The 21,477-nt window shown below is 49.7% G+C and overlaps 1 protein-coding gene across 1 annotated transcript; it reads right to left on the bottom strand.

Moving 5' to 3' along the window:
* Window positions 1-7,658: 7,658 nt before the first annotated feature.
* LOC121536145 (immunoglobulin superfamily member 10-like) lies at window positions 7,659-21,092 on the bottom strand. Its single transcript, XM_045206702.1, has 9 exons — window positions 20,854-21,092; window positions 19,060-19,268; window positions 18,843-18,972; window positions 18,367-18,605; window positions 18,088-18,239; window positions 17,540-17,993; window positions 12,960-17,437; window positions 11,576-12,611; window positions 7,659-11,454 (listed from the first exon to the last, which is right to left on the bottom strand). Exons 2-9 carry the CDS (start codon window positions 19,245-19,247, stop codon window positions 9,252-9,254), a joined length of 8,880 nt encoding a protein of 2,959 aa, XP_045062637.1. The 5' UTR covers window positions 19,248-19,268; window positions 20,854-21,092; the 3' UTR covers window positions 7,659-9,251.
* Window positions 21,093-21,477: the final 385 nt, after the last annotated feature.

Raw genomic sequence — 21,477 nt, 5'->3', positions numbered from 1 at the left:
CATGCCATTACCCATCAGGAGAAGATGTTGGGCCATCATAGCACGGTACTACAGGAGATCGCGTTGTCAGTTCGGAACCTTTCTACCGGGTCTGACGGAGGCCCAGAACCAACGCAATGTTCCGGTGGAGGATCCACTACCGGTTTCACCCATCTCGCCTGCCGCTTCTGGAGCGGTGTCCTTCCGTGAGCCCAAGGTTCCGGCGCCGGATAAATATGAGGGGGAGCTGGGAAGATGCCGTTCTTTCCTTATGCAGTGTGGATTAGTGTTCGATCTACAGCCCTACTCTTATGCCACAGACAAGGCTAGGATAGCCTTTGTGATTGAGTTGCTGCGTGGTCGAGCGCTGGAGTGGGCTTCAGCCGTTTGGGAACGACAGGATCCCTGCATGGCTTCATACCAGGGGTTCACGGCCGAGATGAGGAAGCTCTTCGACCATTCCGTCCGAGGGAGGGACGCAGCTAGGCGCCTGTTTTCGCTTCGCCAAGGAACTCGCAGCGTGGCCGACTTCGTGATCGAGTTCAAGACGTTGGCTGTGGAGAGTGGGTGGAATGAGGAGTCTCTGCAAGCGGCCTTTTACCAGGGTCTGTCGGAGCAGCTCAAGGATGAGTTGATCTCCTATCCGGAGCCTAGTGACCTGGACAGCTTGGTAGCCTTGTCTATTCGGGTGGATAATCGAGTCCGAGAGCGAAGGAGGGGAGAAGCAATGGGGTCCGTCCAATCGATCAGCTTCTCAGTTCCCAGTCGGGTCGGGTGGTGGACCAGAACACGTCGATCATTCTCCACCACAAAGGATTAGGGGAGAGGTTCTCTCTCCCGATTCTGAACCCATGCAAGTGGGGCGGCACGGGTTAACCAAGGAGGAGCGTCAACATAGACGTAAGACCAACTGTTGCCTCTACTGTGGTAGCTCGGGACATTACATCTCCACTTGTTCCCGGCGGTCGTCAAACTGCCCGGCTCGCTAAAGTTGGGAGGACTTTTAGCGAGCCAGTTTCAACCTCTCAGTACCTCTGTCAGACCCCGTTTCCGGCTACCCTTGTGAACAGGAATCAGAGCTTAGCGATTAACGCTTTTGTCGATTCAGGTGCCGATGGAAGCTTTCTTGATGCCGAGTTGGTGGAACAGCTGGGGCTTTCCAAGGAGCAATTGCCGGAAGCCATTGAAGCGACCACTCTGAACGGCAGTAGTCTGGCACGTATCACGATGAGGACTGAACCGGTTAAGATGCTGTTGTCGGGGAATCATTCGGAGATGATTTCATTCTTCATTCTGCCGTCTTCCCATGTTCCTCTAGTCCTTGGATACCCCTGGCTGAAGGAACACAATCCCACGTTCGATTGGGTGACGGGCAAGGTAACGAGTTGGAGCCTTGATTGTCATGCTAACTGTCTCAAGACTGCCTGTCCCCATTCGGTTCCCAGTCAGGTGATTGAGGCTAAACCCCCAGATTTGTCCCTGGTTCCCGAGACATATCACGATTTGGGGGAAGTGTTCAGTAAGCAGAAGGCTCTGTCACTCCCTCCCCCACCGACCATATGATTGTGCCATCAACCTGTTCCCTGGAGCTGTCTACCCCCAAGGGAAGGTTATACAGTATCTCCCGCCCTGAACGTGAGGCTTTGGAGACCTACATCAAGGAGTCCCTAGCTGCTGGTCTCGTTCGTCCCTCGTCATCACCCCTGGGGGCAGGATTCTTCTTTGTGGGTAAGAAGGATGGCTCTCTTCGACCGTGTATTGATTATCGGGGGTTGAATGACATCACGGTCAAGAACAAGTATCCCCTGCCCTTGATGAGTTCTGCCTTCGACTCCTTACAGGGTGCTACGGTGTTCACCAAGCTAGACCTACGCAATGCGTATCACATGGTCCGGATCAGAGAGGGAGACGAGTGGTTGACGGGGTTCAATACACCGATGGGTCACTTCGAGTATCAGGTGATGCCGTTTGGACTGACCAATGCTCCAGCGGTATTCCAGAGTATGGTGAACGACGTCCTGAGAGATATGATCGGTCTCTTTGTGTTTGTTTACCTGGATGACATTCTGATCTTCTCGAAGGAACCTTCCGACCACGTCCAGCATGTCCGGCAGGTTCTGCAGCGATTGTTGGAGAATCGCCTGTTCGTGAAGGCCGAGAAGTGCGAGTTTCACGCCCACACGACATCCTTTCTCGGGTACATCATCTCCAGGGGAGAGATTAGGATGGACCAGGAGAAGGTTAGAGCGGTTCTGGAATGGGCCCAGCCCGGTACGAGATTGCAGCTCCAGAGATTTTTGGGGTTTGCAATTTCTACCGCAGATTCATCCGGGATTACAGCCGTGTGGCCGCTCCGTTAACGGCCTTGACTTCCAGTATCAGGAGCTTCAAGTGGAATCCGGAGGCGGATCGAGCGTTTCTGGATTTGAAGAGGCGATTCACCAACGCACCGATTCTCTCTCAACCGGACACGGCCCGTCAGTTCGCGTTGAAGTGGACGCGTCTGATGTGGGAGTTGGCGCCATCCTGTCGCAGCGATGCTCCACGGACAGTAAACTCCATCCCTGCGCCTACTACTCTCGTCGCCTTTCGCCTGCGGAGAGGAATTACGATGTGGGTAACCGGGAGCTTCTCGCGGTGAAACTTGCCTTGGAGGAGTGGCGCCACTGGTTGGAGGGGGCGGAGCAGCCGTTTATTGTCTGGACTGACCACAAGAATCTTGCTTACGTGCAATCGGCTAGACGCTCTCAACTCCCGTCCAGGCCAGGTGGTCGTTGTTTTTCGGACGATTCAATTTTTTCCCTGACGTTCCGACCTGGATCTAAGAACGGCAAGGCGGACGCCTTGTCTCGGATGTTCTCCAAGACGGAGGAGAGTGGGTCCAAGACCGAGACAATTCTCCCCCGGAACTGCGTCGTGGGAGCTGTTAGGTGGAAGATTGAGGAGGAGGTGATGGCGGCTCTTCGGACGCAGCCCGGTCCCGTAACGGTCCACCCGGTCGGTTGTTTGTGCCTGAGTCGGTTCGTCCTGCGGTCCTCAAATGGTCCCACGCCAGCAAGATGGCTTGTCACCCTGGCGTGGCTCGGACGATGGCGTTTCTTCGCAGACGTTTTTGGTGGCCTGCCATGGCCGAGGATACTCGGGGTTATGTTGCTGCCTGTCCAGTGTGTGCGCAGAATAAGAGTACCAATCGGCCCAGCTCTGGACTACTTCACCCCCTTCCTATTCCCCGGCGACCATGGTCGCATCTGGCCCTAGACTTTGTCACTGGGTTGCCCGCTTCTGAGGGGAACACGGTCGTTCTGACTATCGTGGACAGATTCAGCAAGTTCGCCCACTTTGTGCCAATTGCCAAGCTTCCCTCTGCCTCGGAGACGTCCGAGATCCTGGTTAGGGAGGTTTTCAGGGTCCACGGGTTGCCCAGTGATATCGTTTCCGACCGTGGCCCTCAGTTTACCTCTGCTGTCTGGAAGTCCTTCTGTTTGGCCATTGGAGCTACAGTCAGTCTCACATCTGGTTTTCACCCCCAATCTAATGGTCAGGCGGAGAGAGCCAACCAGAAGATGGAATCCACGCTACGCTGCCTGGCCTCTTCCAACCCCACCTCCTGGGTCTCTCAGTTGCCTTGGGTTGAGTATGCCCACAATACTCTCCCCTACATCTGCCACTGGGATGTCTCCCTTCCAGTGCCTGTATGGCTACCAACCTCCCTTGTTCCCTTCTCAGGAGAAGGAGCTCTCAGTGCCTTCTGTTCAGGCCCATATTCGTCGTTGCCACCGGACCTGGCATCGGGCCAGAAAAGCACTCCTTAGAGTTTCGGACCGGTATCAGCTCCAGGCGAATCGTCGCCGGATCCCCGCTCCCACCTACACCATCGGAGATAGGGTCTGGTTGGCCACACGGGATCTTCCTTTACGGACTGAGTCTAGGAAGTTGTTACCGAAGTTCATTGGTCCGTTTGTGGTGGAGAAGGTGATCAATCCGGTGGCAGTTCGACTCAAACTCCCGAGGACGCTCAGAGTCCATCCCACCTTTCATGTCTCCTGCCTCAAGCCTGTTTTCCTCAGTCCTCTGTTGCCTCCTCCGCCTCCTCCTCCTCCTCCTCGGATGATCGGAGGTGGTCCTGCCTACACGGTGCGACGCATCATGGATTCCAGACGGCGGGGCCGTGGTTTCCAGTATCTCGTGGACTGGGAGGGGTATGGTCCTGAAGAGAGGAGTTGGATTCCGCGGCGACAGGTCCTAGATGCTGACCTCATCAGTGACTTCTACCGCCTCCATCCTGGCGCTCCGGGGAGTCCGCCCGGTGGCGTTCGCCGGAGGGGGGTACTGTAACGATCCCGGCAGTCTGAGTCGGGTCCTGTCTGTGGACTAGTTTTTATGTTCGTGATCTCCAGTTTCCCGAGGGTTCTGGAACGCTCCGGGGAGCTCTCTTGATTTCCGCACCTGCATCCCATCAGCAATCTGCACACCTGGTCCTGATCATCACCCTTCTTAGGCTCTGGCCTAACATCCATTCCCTGCCGGATCGTTAGCCATAAACAGTATGTTTTGCCAGCGTATCAGCCTCAGAGTACTAGCGTTAGTTTTGTTGTTTTTTGCACCTTGTTGACCTGCCTTGTACTTACCTCCGTTTGTTCTGTCTACAGTCATTCTCCCGGAACCTTCACCCAACCCCTGCCGTGCCATCAGTTCATCTGCTACTTCACCACCACCTACTCATCTCCGCCACCCGCTCCGTTTACTGGACTATTCTGCATCTTTATCTGTAAATAAACACTCTCATTCGTTCAACTCACCTTGTCCTGGTCTGCTTCTGGGTTCGGTCTTAGAGAACCGTGACAGTGTGTGTTTGTGTGTGTGTGTTTGTGTGTGTGCAGTTGTGTGTGTGCGTGTGTGTGTGTGCTGTGTGTGTGTGAGATAATCAGTAGGAAGGACACTGCACTTCACGACTCAGTGTTTCCCCTAAGTACCTCCCTCCCTCTTCTGTTTAGGTATTAAAACAGATATATATGGAATTCAATAGATTATATGGGATTCAATAGACTTTGGTATGTTTGGATCGTTTCAGTTGTCATCTGGGTTACCATGGTGACTGAGTCATATCTAGAGTACCGACCGTCTGAACCCACCTGCTGACTAAAATTATCAAAACAGATTAAACACTTTTATCCACCTGGATGGATTTGGTTACATCTACATTAAGTCATGTCTATAGACCCTTCCCATCTGATATGTAGATACAGTGAGGGAAAGAAGTATCCCCTGCTGATTTTGTACGTTTGCCCACTGACAAAGACATTATCAGTCTATAATTTTAATGGTAGGTTTATTTGAACAGTGAGAGACAGAATAACAACAAAAAAATCCAGAAAAACTAATGTCAAAAATGTTATAAATTGATTTGCATTTTAATGAGGGAAATAAGTATTTGACCCCTCTGCAAAACATGACTTAGTACTTGGTGGCAAAACCCTTGTTGGCAATCACAGAGGTCAGACATTTATTGTAGTTGGCCACCAGGTTTGCACACATCTTTGCAGATCTTCTCCAAGTCATTAAGGTTTCGAGGCTGATGTTTGGCAACTCCAACCTTCAGCTCCCTCCACAGATTTTCTATGGGATTATGGTCTGGAGACTGGATAGGCCACTCCAGGACCTTAATGTGCTCCTTCTTGAGCCACTGCTTTGTTGCCTTGGCCGTGTGTTTTGGGTCATTGTCATGCTGGAATACCCATCCACAACTCATTTTCAATGCCCTGGCTGAGGGAAGGAGGTTCTCACTCAAGATTTGATGGTACATGGCCCCGTCCATCGTCCCTATGATGCGGTGAAGTTGTCCTGTCCCCTTAGCAGAAAAACACCCCCAAAGCATAATGTTTCCACCTCCATGTTTGACGGTGGGGATGGTGTTCTTGGGGTCATAGGCAGCATTCCTCCTCCTCCAAACACGGTGAGTTGAGTTGATGCCAAAGAGCTCGATTTTGGTCTCATCTGACCACAACACTTTCACCCAGTTATCCTCGGAATCATTCAGATGTTCATTGGCAAACTTCAGACGGGCCTGTATATGTGCTTTCTTGAGCAGGGGGACCTTGCGAGCGCTGCAGGATTTCAGTCCTTCACGGCGTAGTGTGTTACCAATTGTTTTCTTGGTGACTATGGTCCCAGCTGCCTTGAGATCATTGACAAGATCCTCCTGTGTAGTTCTGGGCTGATTCCTCACCGTTCTCATGATCATTGCAACTCCACGAGGTGAGATCTTGCATGGAGCCCCAGGCCGAGGGAGATTGACAGTTATTTTGTGTTTCTTCCATTTGCGAATAATCGCACCAACTGTTGTCACCTTCTCATCAAGCTGCTTGGCGATGGTCTTGTAGCCCATTCCAGCCTTGTGTAGGTCTACAATCTTGTCCCTGACATCCTTGGAGAGCTCTTTGGTCTTGGCCATGGTGGAGAGTTTGGAATCTGATTGATTGATTGCTTCTGTGGACAGGTGTCTTTTATACAGGTAACAAACTGAGATTAGGAGCACTCCCTTTAAGAGTGTGCTCCTAATCTCAGCTCGTTACCTGTATAAAAGACACCTGGGAGCCAGAAATCTTTCTGATTGAGAGGGGGTCAAATACTTATTTCCCTCATTAAAATGCAAATCAATTTATAACATTTTTGACATGCGTTTTTCAGGATTTTTGTTGTTGTTATTCTGTCTCTCACTGTTCAAATAAACCTACCATTAAAATTATAGACTGATACTTTCTTTGTCAGTGGGCAAACGTACAAAATCAGCAGGGGATCAAATACCTTTTTCCCTCACTGTAAGTGAGACATATTGTTCATAGGTGAAACAACATTACACTATTATATTATAATGCAGCTGCAATGTCCTGGGAGAGGAACACAGACAGTGATATTTGATAAAGAAATAAAGAAAATATCTCTATAATACTAGTGTAATAGAGTTAATACATGTCTAATAGGAGTTTAATGGAGTTGGCACACGAAGCAACTGGGTTTTGGAAAATGGGGGGGTTCTACTAAGCTAACACATGGAATTATTTTAAGATGGTCATACCATTGATCATTTAGCTATTTGATTTTGAATTTTATGACCCCTATAGGTTTAAAACAAATATTTAAAATATTGAATTTGGCCTTTACTACTATAGCCCATAGAAACGCATTGAATAACACATTAATGTCAAAAAGAAAGGTTTTGAAGTGTCTGTTCTATACCTAGGACATATACAGTACACATATTTAATCCCTTATTTTTGGGGGCACAAAACTACCTCCATACTTCCATTCATTTGTATGGGTTATCTTCAGACGAGTCCCGTGACACTTGTGCGAGTCTTGTGTGAGTCTCATCTTTCCATAGAGTGATTATATTAGTTTGCAGGCCAAACCATTCAGAAACTACAGACGTTTTCATGAGAAGATCGATTTTCGGTATGTCTCATGGTCTGACAAACACCGCTGTAGCTCGGCCACCTTCCACCAAGGATGCAGAAGGCCGACATAGGCAGATGCAGTGGATTGAAAAAAACAGATATCTCTAGCTTAAACTGACAGATTTTTTTATTGGATTATTTTATTATGTTACTTAGATTGACGCACGGGTGCGTCAATAGACTCTTAAGAATGATTAAGACCATTTCCTGTTTTCTCTGCTGAGACTCATGGGATACAAAGCCTGATGTTCCCAAACAAACCCACTGGTTCTGTCCCAGGACACACACCTACACACCTAAAAGACCATGCTTTGATGAGCAGACTGAATTTGTTTTATCTTTTATTTATAAAATGTAGCAGTTGGGGAAAAAAGCATAATTGTTATCATCTTTATGACAAGAGGCACAAAATAACAACTTTACATCACAGTCTTTACAAGACAAATAATTTAAACGAAATTAAAACATGATGATATCAGATTTTACATGCTTGATCAGACACTGGAGCCATACAGACATCTATTCTACTGTATATAAAAATATGTAATTACTACAAATACCATCTTCAAAGACTTGGTAACTGTTGTGTTTATTTGACAGATCTGGGATGTATGTAGCCTACAGCCTAAATGGCTGGAAGAGTGATCGAGCCTGCAGGGTTGGAGAGCTGCAGACACAGAGCGCTGCAGACACAGAGCGCTGCAGACACAGAGAGCTGCAGACACAGAGTGCTGCAGACACAGAGAGCTGCAGACACAGAGTGCTGCAGCCTCCTGTGGCTCCACAGAACTATCATTGGAGGAGTTCTGTGACTACCATCAAACATTTGTTCTGCTCATAAATACACAACTATACACGGGACTCATAAGGCCACTTTAGATATTATGGAGGTAAAAGTTCATAAAGGTTGTAATACAGAGCTGAATATGTTGTCTTGCATGATGTGTATTGCAACAGCTGATGTTTTTACTCCCTGATATAGTCTGTGATGTTGACAATATTTATTGTTGCTGAATGATGACGTTGCTTCTCAGAGCTGCTCATTGCTTTTACAACTCCACTATTGCTGTAAGATGCATACCACACTCTGGCTGTAAGATGCATAACACACTCTGGCTGTAAGATAAATAACACCCTCTGGCTGTAAGATGCATAACACACTCTGGATGTTAGATGCATAACACACTATGGCTTTAAGATGCATTACACACTATGGCTGTAAGATTCATAACACACTCTGGATGTTAGATGCATAACACACTCTGGCTGTAAGATGCATAACACACTCTGGATGTTAGATGCATAACACACTATGGATGTTAGATGCATAACACACTCTGGCTGTAAGATGCATAACACACTATGGATGTTAGATGCATAACACACTCTGGCTGTAAGATGCATAACACACTCTGGATGTTAGATGCATAACACACTCTGGCTGTAAGATGCATAACACACTCTGGATGTTAGATGCATAACACACTCTGGATGTTAGATGCTTAACACACTATGGCTGTAAGATGCATAACACACTATGGCTGTAAGATGCATAACACACTATGGCTGTTAGATGCATAACACACTATGGCTGTAAGATGCATTTGGTTTTATATTCTCTATTTACAATATTTTATCAGTCTTTGGTTGAACAGTATTTTCTGTACTCAACTTTGCAGTTTCGTAGGGCAAAAAGTGTGTGTGTGCGTGTGTGTGCGTGTGTGTGCGTGTGTGTGTGTGTGTGTGTGTGTGTGTGTGTGTGTGTGTCTCCTCCAGACACGAGGATAAGCAGGACCAGGTCTCACTGTGTGTGTTCTGTTAGATCACATGTAGATAAGTGGCCTTGGTGTCGGTTCCAATGACGTTCCGTGCAGTACAGCGGTAGAACCCAGTGTCTCTGCTGGTCGGGTTCTGGATTACTAGGGAACCCTGGGGGCTCAGGTACCGGTTGCCATAGAGACGGGCCTGACCTGTGACCCTTAGCTGGGATTGGTCCGGCATTTCCCAGGTGATGGTCGCTCGGGGGGTTGCTATGACGTAGCAGGTGAGCTGCACAGCAACTCCGGGCCGGGTGTAGGTGAGGGGAGGGGGGCCGTTGGTGATGCGGGGGGGGTAGGCGATGACAATCACTGGAACTGTCAGGATAGACAACATGTTCTGATTGGTGGATCGACAGGAGTAGGTCCCCCTGTCGAACACAGACGCCTGCTGCACCGTCAGAGTCCCGTCATCCAGGACTGAGTACTGACCCGTCCCTGCCGTCTGGCCCCGAGACACGACCACCCCGCTGGGCAACGTCCAGGTCAAAGGCTGAGTCTGGCTGGAACTCTGACTGGGGCTGTCTGTCTGGGGGCAGGGTAGCCGTAGATTCTCTCCGCTTATGATGCTGACCAGAGAAGCTGATCTGCTGACGACCACAGGCTTCCTCTCCAGGATGACACTCCTCGCTGCCTCTGGCACTGGGCCTCTTGGGCGAGGTGTGTCCCCTCGGAATGGGACTCCTGGTACTGTCCTCTTATCCCCGCCTACTGGGCGAGGTTTCTTTGTGCTGACTCGGCCTCCCAAGTGAGGTTTCTCAGTAGTGACTGGGCCTCTCGGGTGAGGTGTCTCCTGGCGAGATTTCTCTGTGGTTACTGGACCTCTGGGTCGAGATGTCTCCTCTGTAACTGTGACTCCTGAGCTAGGTTTCTCTGTGCTAACTGGGCCTAATGGGCGAGGTTTCTCTGTGCTGACTGGGCCTACTGGGCGAGGTTTCTCTGTGGTCACTGGGCCTCTGGAGCGAGGTGTGTCCGGTGTGTCTATGACCTCCAGATTTACCATGATCCGAGCCTCGCCCCTCTCACCGCGAGCGACACACACCAGCATGCCAGCATCGCTTGCCCTCACCCCCCGCAGCTCCAGGGTTCCGTTGCGGTGCACGGTGAGTCTGCTGCCGTAGTAAGGCGCCGGGAGAACCCCGTTACCAGGCAGCAACCAGGCCGGGCGGGGTGGAGGGAAGCCCTGGGATGGACAGGGCAAAATAACTGTCTGGCCTCTTACTGCTGAGACCCTCTGGTCCCCTACATTGCTAACTCCATTATGACTGACTTCATTATTAATGACACCATTACTACTACTGACACCATTACCAATACTGACTGACTGAACCCTCCCTGCAAACTGACTGATGGTGATCCCAGCACTGAGTCCACTACCACTAACAACAGCTGTCTGTCTGTCTGTCCCATCGAGTCCACCCCTAGTCCCATTAAGAGTGAAGCTGGATGGGGTCACCATCACCTCCACCCCCATCACCCTGCTCCTCTCCCCAGTAGTGTTGCTGGCTCGGCAGGTGTAGTTTCCTCCGTCAGCCCCTCTAGCCCCCTGGATCACCAAGGAGCCATCTGGCCGCACTACAACTGGACCGGACCCCCCCACAGGGATGACACGATTGATTGGAGAGAACCATGTGACTGTAGGGATGGGCTCTCCTTTGGCCCCACAGTTCAGAGCCACCACACCCCCTTGTTGCACCTTGATGACCTCATATCTGGTTCTAGGGAAGGAAGGGGGTGAGGCGAGGACTTTGATCATCACCCTCATGGAGTCTCTCCCCACCTGGTTCTCAGCGTGGCAGACGTACTCCCCCTCCTCCCCCATCCCCACTGAGGGGAGGAACAGAGTCCCGTTGTCAAACACCACCAGCCGCCTCCTCCGTCCCCCTCTCTCGTCCCCTTGCAACAGTATGCTGTTCACTGAGGTTCCGTCCGGTAGGCTCCATCTCACTGCGGGGTCGGGCTGCCCGGTCGCCAGACAGTCTACCTTTAAAGCTGCTCCATACGACACCACCTTCTGATTGAACGGCTGCTTTGGCTCAATCTTAGCGGCCTTCGTGGGCTTTGTGACCACAGTGACACGGAGGAGGCGGTAGTCATCAGCCATTTTATTTCGTGCGACACATAAATAGTCCCCCCCATCTTTCTCTGTCACCGACTGGATATACAGGGTTCCATTACTGTGTACCTTCATCCTCTTGTCAAAACTGGAAATACAACACAGAGAGGATAAGTTAGATACATCAGCACAAGACACAGACAATCAATCAATACAACAGAGACAGACTAGATTAAACAGATCAGTAATCAATATGGACAAGCACACACCTGTAGTGGGCATCCACTAGTTTCTTGCCAGGTGTCCTCCAGACTACTCTAGGCTCTGGGTTGCCGGTTGCTGAACAGTGAAGGAGCAGAGTTTCACCATATACGACTATAGAACTGGATGGAGAGGTGGAGAGGATCTTAGCCTTACTGAGGGGGGAGGAGGACCGGAGAGGAGGGTTAAGAATGGCTGAGGAGGGGGTCAGGTCAGAGTTACTGTTAATGGAAGAGGAGGATGTAGTTTTATCTGTGGAGACAACTCCTCCTCGTTCATCTCCAGTCACCTCCACCCTCACCGTCCTCTTATCCCCACCCACTGCATTAGTCGCCAGGCACTCGTAGCTCCCAGAGTCCTTAGTGGCAAGCTTGCGTATCAGCAAGGTGGCGTTGGGGAGGACAAACAGGTTCCCGTTGAGGAATTGAGAGGGGAGCAGCAGGGTGCCGTCAGGGGTCCTCCAGCGGATGGAGGGAGCGGGGGCTCCCCGGGCAGAGCAGTGGGCGTAGACAGGCATGCCAGCGGGCTGGGTTACCCTCTCCTCTCTGGGCTGCTGGATGGCTGGAGGCAGGGATGAGACATGGAGTCGGACTGACAGACTGCTTGCCCCTGCTGGGTTGGAGGCTACACAGCGATACAGTCCTCTGTCTGCTGGGCCGACAGCCACGATACGCAGAGTACCATTAGGGAATATAGACACCCGGGGGTGAGGGCCATGGGCAGGGTTTGAGTTAAGGTTGGGGGTCAGAACGGAGCGGTCAGGTAGTACCCAGGACAGCAGAGGGACAGGCACCCCCTGAGCACGACACTCCAACCTCACCTCGCCCCCCTGGTGCACTGTGGCCTCTCTGTGAGTGGGTAGCTGAATGCGTGGTGGGCGGGACCAGACCTCCAGGGTCACCATGGCGCGGTCAAGGCCCACAGAGTTCTGTGCGCTGCAGATATATGTCCCCCGGTCCTGGACCTGCACGCTCTGGATGAGAAAGGTTCCGTTGGGTAGGACCTGGAAACGCTCTGCCTTGGAGTCCAGTGACATCACAGCTCCTGGGGCAGACAGAAATACATATTGAGTGGCATATTGTGTGTATGAGTGACAGTAGTGAATGTATTGAGTAAGGTGTATGTATGACAAAGTACATATTGTGTGTATGAGTGACAGTAGTGAGTGTATTGAGTAAGGTGTATGTATGACAAAGTACATATTGTGTGTATAAGTGACAGTAGTGAGTGTATTGAGTAAGGTGTATGTATGACAAAGTACATATTGTGTGTATGAGGGACAGTAGTGAGTGTATTGAGTAAGGTGTATGTATGACAAAGTACATATTGTGTGTATGTGAGTGACAGTAGCATGTATTGTGTGTAGAACTGAGAGTAGAGTGTGTGGCGTACCTGTGGAGACCTTGATCCAGGTGATTGTTGGAGGAGGCTGTCCAATGGCCTCGCATGGCAGGAGGGCGTCACTCTCAGCTGGGACAGACATGGGGCGCACATGGGGGGGAGTGATACGGGGCCTGACACGCAGGACAGTGGTCTGAGGGGAGCGTTGGGCAGTCACACTACGGTCTGGAGAGAGGGGTGGGGAATGAGGAGGAGTAGAGCCAGTGTTGAGCCCGGCCTGAGGGTCTGTGGTGGGTGGGGAGGTCTTGGGGGGGCTCGAGGGAGCACTTGTGGTGGGGACTGCAGAGGAAGGGGTCTCTAAAATGTCTGGGAGAAGGAGTTTGGGGTTGACCGGGTGTGGGAGAGAGGGTGCGTGTTTTATAGGGGGTGGAGTTCTGACTGGGTCAGGCCTAGTGATAAGGTGTTGTGGGTAGGTGGGGTAAGGTGGGGGGCGGTAGCGACTGCCATGTGAGTCTGGGATGCCGTTTACCCCTGGATTCCTCCAGACTGTTGTAGTAGTAGGAGTGGTAGTAGTAGTAGTAGTAGTGGGAATAGTAGTTGTAGGAATAGTAGTAGTAGTTGTGGGAATAGTGGTAGTAGTTGTGGGAATAGTGATAGTAGTTGTGGGAATAGTGATAGTAGTTGTGGGAATAGTGGTAGAAGTTGTGGGAATAGTGGTAGAAGTTGTGGGAATAGTGGTAGTAGTTGTGGGAATAGTGATAGTAGTTGTGGGAATAGTGGTAGAAGTTGTGGTAGTAGTTGTGGGAATAGTGGTTGAAGTAATAGTAGTTGTAGTTGTAGGAATAGCGGTAGTAGTTGTGGGAATAGTGGTTGTAGTAGTTGTAGGAATAGTTATAGTGGTAGTTCTTCTAATGGAGGTCATGACTGTAGAGGAGGTGATGGCTGAAGCAGTGGTAGCTGCTGTTTCAGTTGTGTTTGGGGACAGTAGTTGTGTTGTAGATGAAAGAGAGTTGTTTTTTTCTGACTCTGGCTGTCTCTCCTCTGGTTCATCAGGTGCTAGATAAACTGGTTCCATCTCACTGGGTTCATCATCAGTGATTGGGTAGGGTGGTTCTATCTCACTGGGTTCTTCATCAATAGCTGATGGTTCTACCTCTCTGTGTTCTTCATCAGTTGCTGGTGATTCTACCTCATTGTGTTCTTCATCAGTGGCTGGTGGTTCAATCTCATTGGGTTCTTCATCAGTGGCTGGTGGTTCTATCTCACTGGGTTCTTCATCCGTTGCTGGTGGTTCTATCTCACTGGGTTCTTCATCTGTTGCTGGTGGTTCTATCTCACTGGGTTCTTCATCAGTTGCTGGTGGTTCTATTTCACTGGGTTCTTCATCAGTTGCTGGTGGTTCTTCCTCATTGGGTTCTTCATCAGTAGCTGGGTAAAGGGGTTCTATCTCACTGGGTTCTTTCTCAGTGCCAGTAGATGTTGTTCTGCCTGGTGTGGTTCCAGACTGAGGGGGAGTTGCTTTGATATCCTCTGGGTTGTGTTGGTTGAAGACAGATGGATCCTGCTCTTTTGAAGTAGCCCAGACCTGACCCTCTGTTTCAGCATAACTCTGTTTGTCTGTGTCGCTGTGTGTGACTGTGGGTTTATGTTTGCCTGTGTGTGTACTAGTTGTTGTGACTGTGGGTGTATGTTTGCCAGTGTGTGTGCGAGCGTGTGTGCGAATCTGTGTGTGTGTGCTAGTCGTTTGGGACCTGTCAGGGAGACGAGCAGCAGTGTTTGCTGAGTGAGTCACCCTGTCTGTGTGTGTCTGGGGGGGAGAGGCAGGAAAGGAGGCAGGGGGGGAGACGAATGTGCTTGATGGAGCAGTGATCCTAGTAGAGGATGGAGCAGCAGTTATAGTAGTGGTTATAGTAGTGGTTATAGTAGTGGTTGTAGCAGCTGCTGGCAGTTCCCTGGGGTCTGTAAGTGTTGCTCTGGGTGTATTCTGGCGAGGGGAGGTTGGACTTGGGGTATTCTGGCGAGGGGAGGTTGGACCTGGGATATTCTGTCGAGGGGAGGTTGGACCTGGGGTATTCTGGCGAGGGGAGGTTGGACCTGGGATATTCTGGCGAGGGGAGGTTGGACCTGGGGTATTCTGGCGAGGGGAGGTTGGACCTGCGGTATTCTGGCAAGGGGAGGTTGGACCTGGGGTATTCTGGCGAGGGGAGGTTGGACCTGCGGTATTCTGGCGAGGGGAGGTTGAACCAGGGGTATTCTGGCGAGGGGAGGTTGGACCTGGAGTATTCTGGTGAGGGGAGGTTGGACCTGGGGTATTCTGGCGGGCAGTGGGTCGTCCTCTGGGTCTGTTGATGCGTCTCCTCTGGCCGGGCCTGCTCCTGGAATTCCAGGGGATTCTGGATTGTGACGGGACAGAGTTGGAGAACGTTACATGTCCAGAGTTTGTTGTTCCATACCTCCCCCTCTCACCTGTGGTCCTTACAGGAGCAACGCTCTGTCTCCTCTCTGTGCTAATGTCATTGATGCTGGAGGTTGGCTTTGTGCTTTTAGGAGAACTCTCTGTCTCTGTTCCTGTCCCTGTATTTGTGTCTGTGTTTGACTGAGGGATCTGGGAGAAGTTATTGGTCTGATCTGCAGTGTTTGTTGCCTCTGGGGCCACTCTATCCTTTGTTAGCAGGTCTGGGATCAGTGATGTGTGGACAGTGTTCAACCCCTCTTCCTGTAGACTGGGGACATCTATGGAAAAACCCTCTGTGGTATCAGCCTCTGACTCCAATACAGTACGTTGAGGGGATTTTCTTCCCACTGTAACCTCTGGTGTGATCTTTGGTAGTGTGGTAGTTGGTTGTGTGGTATTTGGTTGTGTGGTCTTTGGTTGTGTGCTGCCTGGCTTTGTTCTGGTTGTCTGCATTCTGGTTGTCTCATTGCTTTCTGTCTGTCTGTTATCTGTCTGTATTCTGGTTGACTGTGCTCTAGTTGGGGTTGATGTGGTTGTCTTTGCTTCAGTTGGGGTTGAGGTGGTTGTCTTTGCTTCAGTTGGGGTTGAGGTGATTGTCTTTGCTTCAGTTGGGGTTGAGGTGGTTGTCTTTGCTTCAGTTGGAGTTGAGGTGGTTGTCTTTGCTTCAGTTGGGGTTAGGGTGGTTGTCTTTGCTTCAGTTGGGGTTGATGTGGTTGCCTTTGCTTCAGTTGGGGTTGAGGTGGTTGTCTTTGCTTCAGTTGGGGTTGAGGTGGTTGTCTTTGCTCTAGTTGGGGCTGAGGTCGTAGTAAGTGCTCTAGTTGGGGATGGTACATACAGGGAGTCTGTGATTTTAGGGGCAGTCCTTTCACGTATCTTAGCCAGCAGGTCGGCCCATTTCTGAGGGTCTATCTTGTGTTTGGCCAGGTTAAACCTCCGGCGGCCCTCCAGCCTGTTCCTCCTCTGCTCCACAGGGAAGCCTCTCCTCAGGGGCCTCCTGCCCCTCTGAGGGGATCCGCCTCCCTCCACCCTCACTGTGTGGGATCCAACGGGGGGGCGCCGTGTCAGGGGGGATTTGGGTCTAGGACCTCTCCTCCTGGTGTAACCTGCCCTGGTGGGAAGTATGTTCTCCTCCTCCCCTTCGTCATTTCCTGACACCCCCTCTTCAACCTCCTTTCCCCCTAGAGGGGCTGGTAACCTGTTGGACACCCCCGCCACAGACTGTGGCCTCATGGGATATGTCATGCGTGATGAGGTGTCGGAAGGACGTGGGGTTAGAATCAGTCTGGTGGAGAGAGAGTCAGCACCGTGCTGGTTCACCGCTACACACCGGTATAGCCCTGCGTCTCCCAGCCCAGGAAAGGGGAGAGACAGGGTACCATTGGCTAAGACAGTCACCCCTGCCCCCCCCCTTCTTCTCCCCTTGTTCCTACTCCCTACCACTCCCCCGTCAGGAAGAACCCAGTTCACCTCAACCCTCGGTGAACCAGAGGCCTCGCACGGCAGACTGACAGGGTCTCCAACCAATCCAGTCACAGCAGGGCCTAGCTCCTCCCCTGGGGGAGGGTTGGATGATTCTACTACCACCAGACGAAGGGGGAGAACATCGACATTTCCTCCCGCCCGGGCCACGCAGTAGTACAGTCCAGCATCAGAGTGATCCACTCTCTGCAGGATCAGCCCTTGGCCAGACACACGGACCTTACCATCTGAGCTGTGGTAGGGGGAGGAGACTGTTGAACCATCTGGGAACACCCATTGGAGCCTGGGATCTCCAGAGCTTAGGTCTGCAGTAGAGCTAAGGACAGGGCAGGGCAGGTGGATCTGGCTGTCTGCGGCTGCTGTAAAAGCTGTGTGGGTGTGGTTGGTCTGGATGAGGACCCAGGGGTGTGGGGATGGGAGGTCTGGGGGGGCAGACACCAGGGTGGACAGAGTCAGTTTAACGCTGTGGGTGCTGGACTGAGCTCTGTTGAACTGGAGACTGACATGGGGCTGCAGTAACCAGGCAGGCTGGGCTTGGAGACTGGCCCTGACCCCTGTATGGTAGTAGCCCTCTCTCTCTGCTCTCTGTCTGTACCTGAAGGACATGAAATGAATGTGTTGGGGTTAAAACAAAATTGTACAGGTAAAGCGGATAATAACACAGGAATGTGTTGTGTGTGTTTCTGTAATTTCATACCTGTAGGCAAGTCTTGGGGCTTTACTCAACATGATTTCTCTCTGAAGCCTGACAGGCGTCTCACTGTAGTAGGCCATCAGCCTCCACAGCCTTTCATAGCGGTGCCCATCCACCCCACAGTCCAGGGAGAGGGAGAGCGTGATGGAGAGGGGGGTGAAGGAGGAGGAAAGGTGTGGTGGGGTAATGTCAGGAGTCTGTGAGGAGTGTGTGATGTTACACTTCAGATCAACGGCATTCCCCTGTTGGTCGGACATCCCCAGGGAGGCGTGGCCTAAAGCCTCTCTAAAAGTTTCTATTGATTGAACTTCGCCATCCTCCTGAGATGAGGCTCTGGGATTGGTGGCGATTACAGGCGAGGTGCAGGATAAGTCTTTCTGCTGCAAAAGGCCACGTCCCTTCAGGTGATTGGGTGAGGCACAGACCAGGCACTGTGGCCCCGGACATTTCAACAACCCTGAGAGAGAAGAGAAGAATCAGTATTTCCTCACCCAAATAAGCATCCCAATAACCTAGTGTAAGGTTAGGGGTTATTGTAGTGTGATAGTCACTTAGGTGAGAGATGCTCCAGGCCTGCAGCCAAGCCATGCTGCAGTCGCAGATCCAGGGGTTGGCCTGCAGAGCTAGGGACTCCAGAAGAGGGGCGGTCCTCAGTGTGTCTCTGGGCAGGTTAGTCAGACTGTTGTTGGACACGTCCAGATGCCTGGGGAGAGGAGGGGGATAGTCCAGTCACAAATGACACCCTATTCTCTAAGTAGTGCACTACTCTTTAGGCGTGACCTATGACTAAGAGTGAATAAATTGATAAATTAAGACTGTAGAAAACTCACCTGAGGGTGGAGTAGCAGAATGTCTTCAGCAGGGACAGAGTGCAGAAGGTCTGAGGATGCAGCTGGTGGAGCCGGTTCCCCTGCAGCCGGATCAGTCTGAGGTTGGGGAGGCGGAGCAGGGCCTGGGGGTGGAGGGACTGCAGCCAGTTGTGATCCAGGTGGAGGCGCTGTAGAGAGGACAGGCCTGAGAAGCTATTTGCTGAGATCTCCCTCAGCTTGTTATAGCTCAGCTTCAGGACCTGGGCGGGAGGGGGGGGGGGGACAGGGATGGTAATTAATTAATGGTAATTGAAAATACATGGTATAAACTCCTCCAGCTATAAACAACAATACATACACATCAATGTGAGTCAAATGAACACAACAACACAATACAATAACAGTGTCTAAGCTCAATAGAACAATTGACATTTGCTTCCAATTATTAGCTAATTTGACCCCTCTCCTCTCCATGGCAACTCTTTAAGCCTCAGTACCTGAAGGGAGGACAGATCTTGGAACGCTCCGTCAGGAATCTCATGGATGTCATTCCCATGAAGCATCAGCAGCGCCAGCCTCCTCAGACCGGCCAATGAGCTGTCTGGGATCCTGCTGATACTGTTGAACCTTTCAGTACCCAGAGAGAAACAGCATCAGCCAATGGAATGTGTGTGTGTGTGTGTGTGTGTGTATGTATTTGTGCGCAGGCCTTACCCCAGGTTGATGTGCAGTGTGTGTTGCGGTAGGGGCTGTGGTATATTGACCAAAGACCTGAAGGTGCAATGTAGTTCAGTGGGCTGGTAGCAAGAGCAGGGCATAGGGCAGGCACCACCAGGAGACACCAGGGTCAGCAACACCACCACCACCACAGCCAGGGACACACCACACACACAGGGAACCATCTTCTATAGGAGGGCCGCTCACTGACGATATAGAAATATATAGGTCAATGTGACACACACACACAATCTCTGCAGTAACAACTTTAATGCAGGGTAACACTTTATTTGGATAGTCCATCTGTAGATGCTCTACAGACTATCTACAGACTATCAGTAACATTTCAACTAACTATCTACTAACCCTAACACTACCCCTAACCCTTATCCTGACCCTAAACTTAACCCTTACCCTAAACCTTATTTTAAGACTAACCCTAACCTTAGCAAGCATTTGCTTATCAACAGACAGTTTGTTGATAGATAGCAGTGGTGGAAAAAGTACTCAATTGTCATACTTAAAAGTAAAGATACCTTAATAGAAAATGACTCAAGTAAAAGTGAGTCACCAAGTAAAATACTACTTGAGTAAAAGTCTAAAGTATTTGGTTTTAAATATACTTAAGTATCAAAAGTAAATGGAATTGCTAAAATGTACTTAAGTATCAAAAGTAAAAGTATAAACCATATAAAAATCCTTATATTAAGCAAACCAGACGGCATTGTTATTTATTTTTTATTTTTATTGATGAATAGCCAGGGGCACACTCCAACACCGAGACATAATTTACAAACGAAGCATTTGTGTTTAGTGAGTCCGCCAGATCAGAGGCAGTAGGGATGACCAGGGACGTTCTCTTGATAAGTGTGTGAATTAGACAATTTTCGTCTCAAAATGTAACGATTACTTTTGGAGTAAAAAGTATATTATTTTCTTTAGGAATGTAGTGAAGTAAAAGTTGGCAAAAATATAAATAGTAAAGTAAAGTACAGATACCCCCAAAAACTACTTAAGTAATACTTTAAAGTATTTTTACTTAAGTACTTTACATCACTGGTTGATAGTATGACCATCTGTAGAGTATCTACATCCGGACTATCCAAATAAAGTGTGACCTAATGCAGCTACAGTTTCTGCATTCCTAAACACTGGGTCAATAATTGTGTTCAATTGGCCAGTGTTCTACAGAGGGCATGATGGCACTGACACAGCACTGACACACACTCTCAAGGCATGTGCTGACGTTCCCGTGCAAATTACAGTCTGAGTCTGGTTATTCTAACGTCTTGACCAGCTATCTTTGACATTGCTCTTGCATTTCAAAGTATGTGAATATATGTAAACAGTAATGTTCACAAAGGAGAAGAACGAGCTATCTAAATTCAGCAACTAATAATTTACACCATCCGCGAGCAGAAGCGCCAACTGTTTCCTATGTTTTATGCGCGAGTAGGCTTCATAGAACCTTTCCTCTACTAATCCACAGCCAAGCAGTTAACCATCATTCTCTGACTATTAACACTCTTGACCCGATGCTGATACTGACTATTCTTTGACTGACTGCAAAACCAGCTGCCACAGAGAGTGATGAAATTGAAGACAAGCATACGTTTTCCTCTGTGCGTAAATGCATCAATATATATGATCCAATTTACAACTTTACATTGCATGGACGTACATAGTTTAAATACATTTGAGCATCTTGCGGCAATTTGACATCAATTTCCCCGGCCATAATATGAATAGTAGGATAACCATTTCATTTGGGAGCTATAACTGTCAATTTACCTCGCAATCCTTCAAATCGAAGAAATCAAGATTCTTCATTTCCTTATAGTCCAATTTCCATCAAGTGCTCATTTTTATCCAAAGGACGATTTGGCAACGGTAGAAATTCTAGAAAGCGTTTCAATAGACTACAACTTTATCCATTGAAAATAACAGAGTTGAAAACCAGTAGCCTATCCAATCCGAGAAAAAATTAATATATCTATATTTGGTATTCCACACACAGCACGTCTTGTTCCACTGTGCAGTTGAAAGGAAGGGAAGGGATAAGAAAGAATGGATTGTAAAAAATAATCTCGATTCCACGCGCTGTGCGCAATAGCCTGGGGACGAGGTTACCTCTCTCCGGATAGCCTGGTCTCATAAACTAGACGTAACATAGTACAAGTAAACCAGGAGCCCCCAAATTAGTATGATATGTTTGGTATGGTTACATAACACTGAAGGTTACCTAAGGCAAAAACGAAATGAGGGTGGTTGGTTGGGTGTATAACACGAACGTCCAGCAACCCAAAGGTTGATTGTTCAAATCTCATCATGGACAACTTTAGCTAACTAGCAACTTTTCAACTACTTACTACTTTTTAGCTACTTTGCAACTACTTAGCATGTTAGCCAACCCTA

Source organism: Coregonus clupeaformis, chromosome 23, assembly GCF_020615455.1.
Source record: "Coregonus clupeaformis isolate EN_2021a chromosome 23, ASM2061545v1, whole genome shotgun sequence".
Lineage (NCBI taxonomy): Eukaryota > Metazoa > Chordata > Actinopteri > Salmoniformes > Salmonidae > Coregonus > Coregonus clupeaformis.
The sequence above is the reverse complement of the archived record's forward strand: the minus strand, read 5'-3'. Positions and strand labels throughout refer to the sequence as shown.

Bases quoted from the DNA above. Each gene is read 5' to 3' on its own strand.
- LOC121536145 (XM_045206702.1), bottom strand. From the start codon at position 19,247: ATGGTTCCCTGTGTGTGTGGTGTGTCCCTGGCTGTGGTGGTGGTGGTG. The intron at 18,973-19,059 runs GTAAGGCCTGCG...GGGTACTGAAAG, and splicing joins ACACTGCACATCAACCTGGG to GTTCAACAGTATCAGCAGGA. The intron at 18,606-18,842 runs GTACTGAGGCTT...CCTCCCGCCCAG, and splicing joins AAGATCTGTCCTCCCTTCAG to GTCCTGAAGCTGAGCTATAA.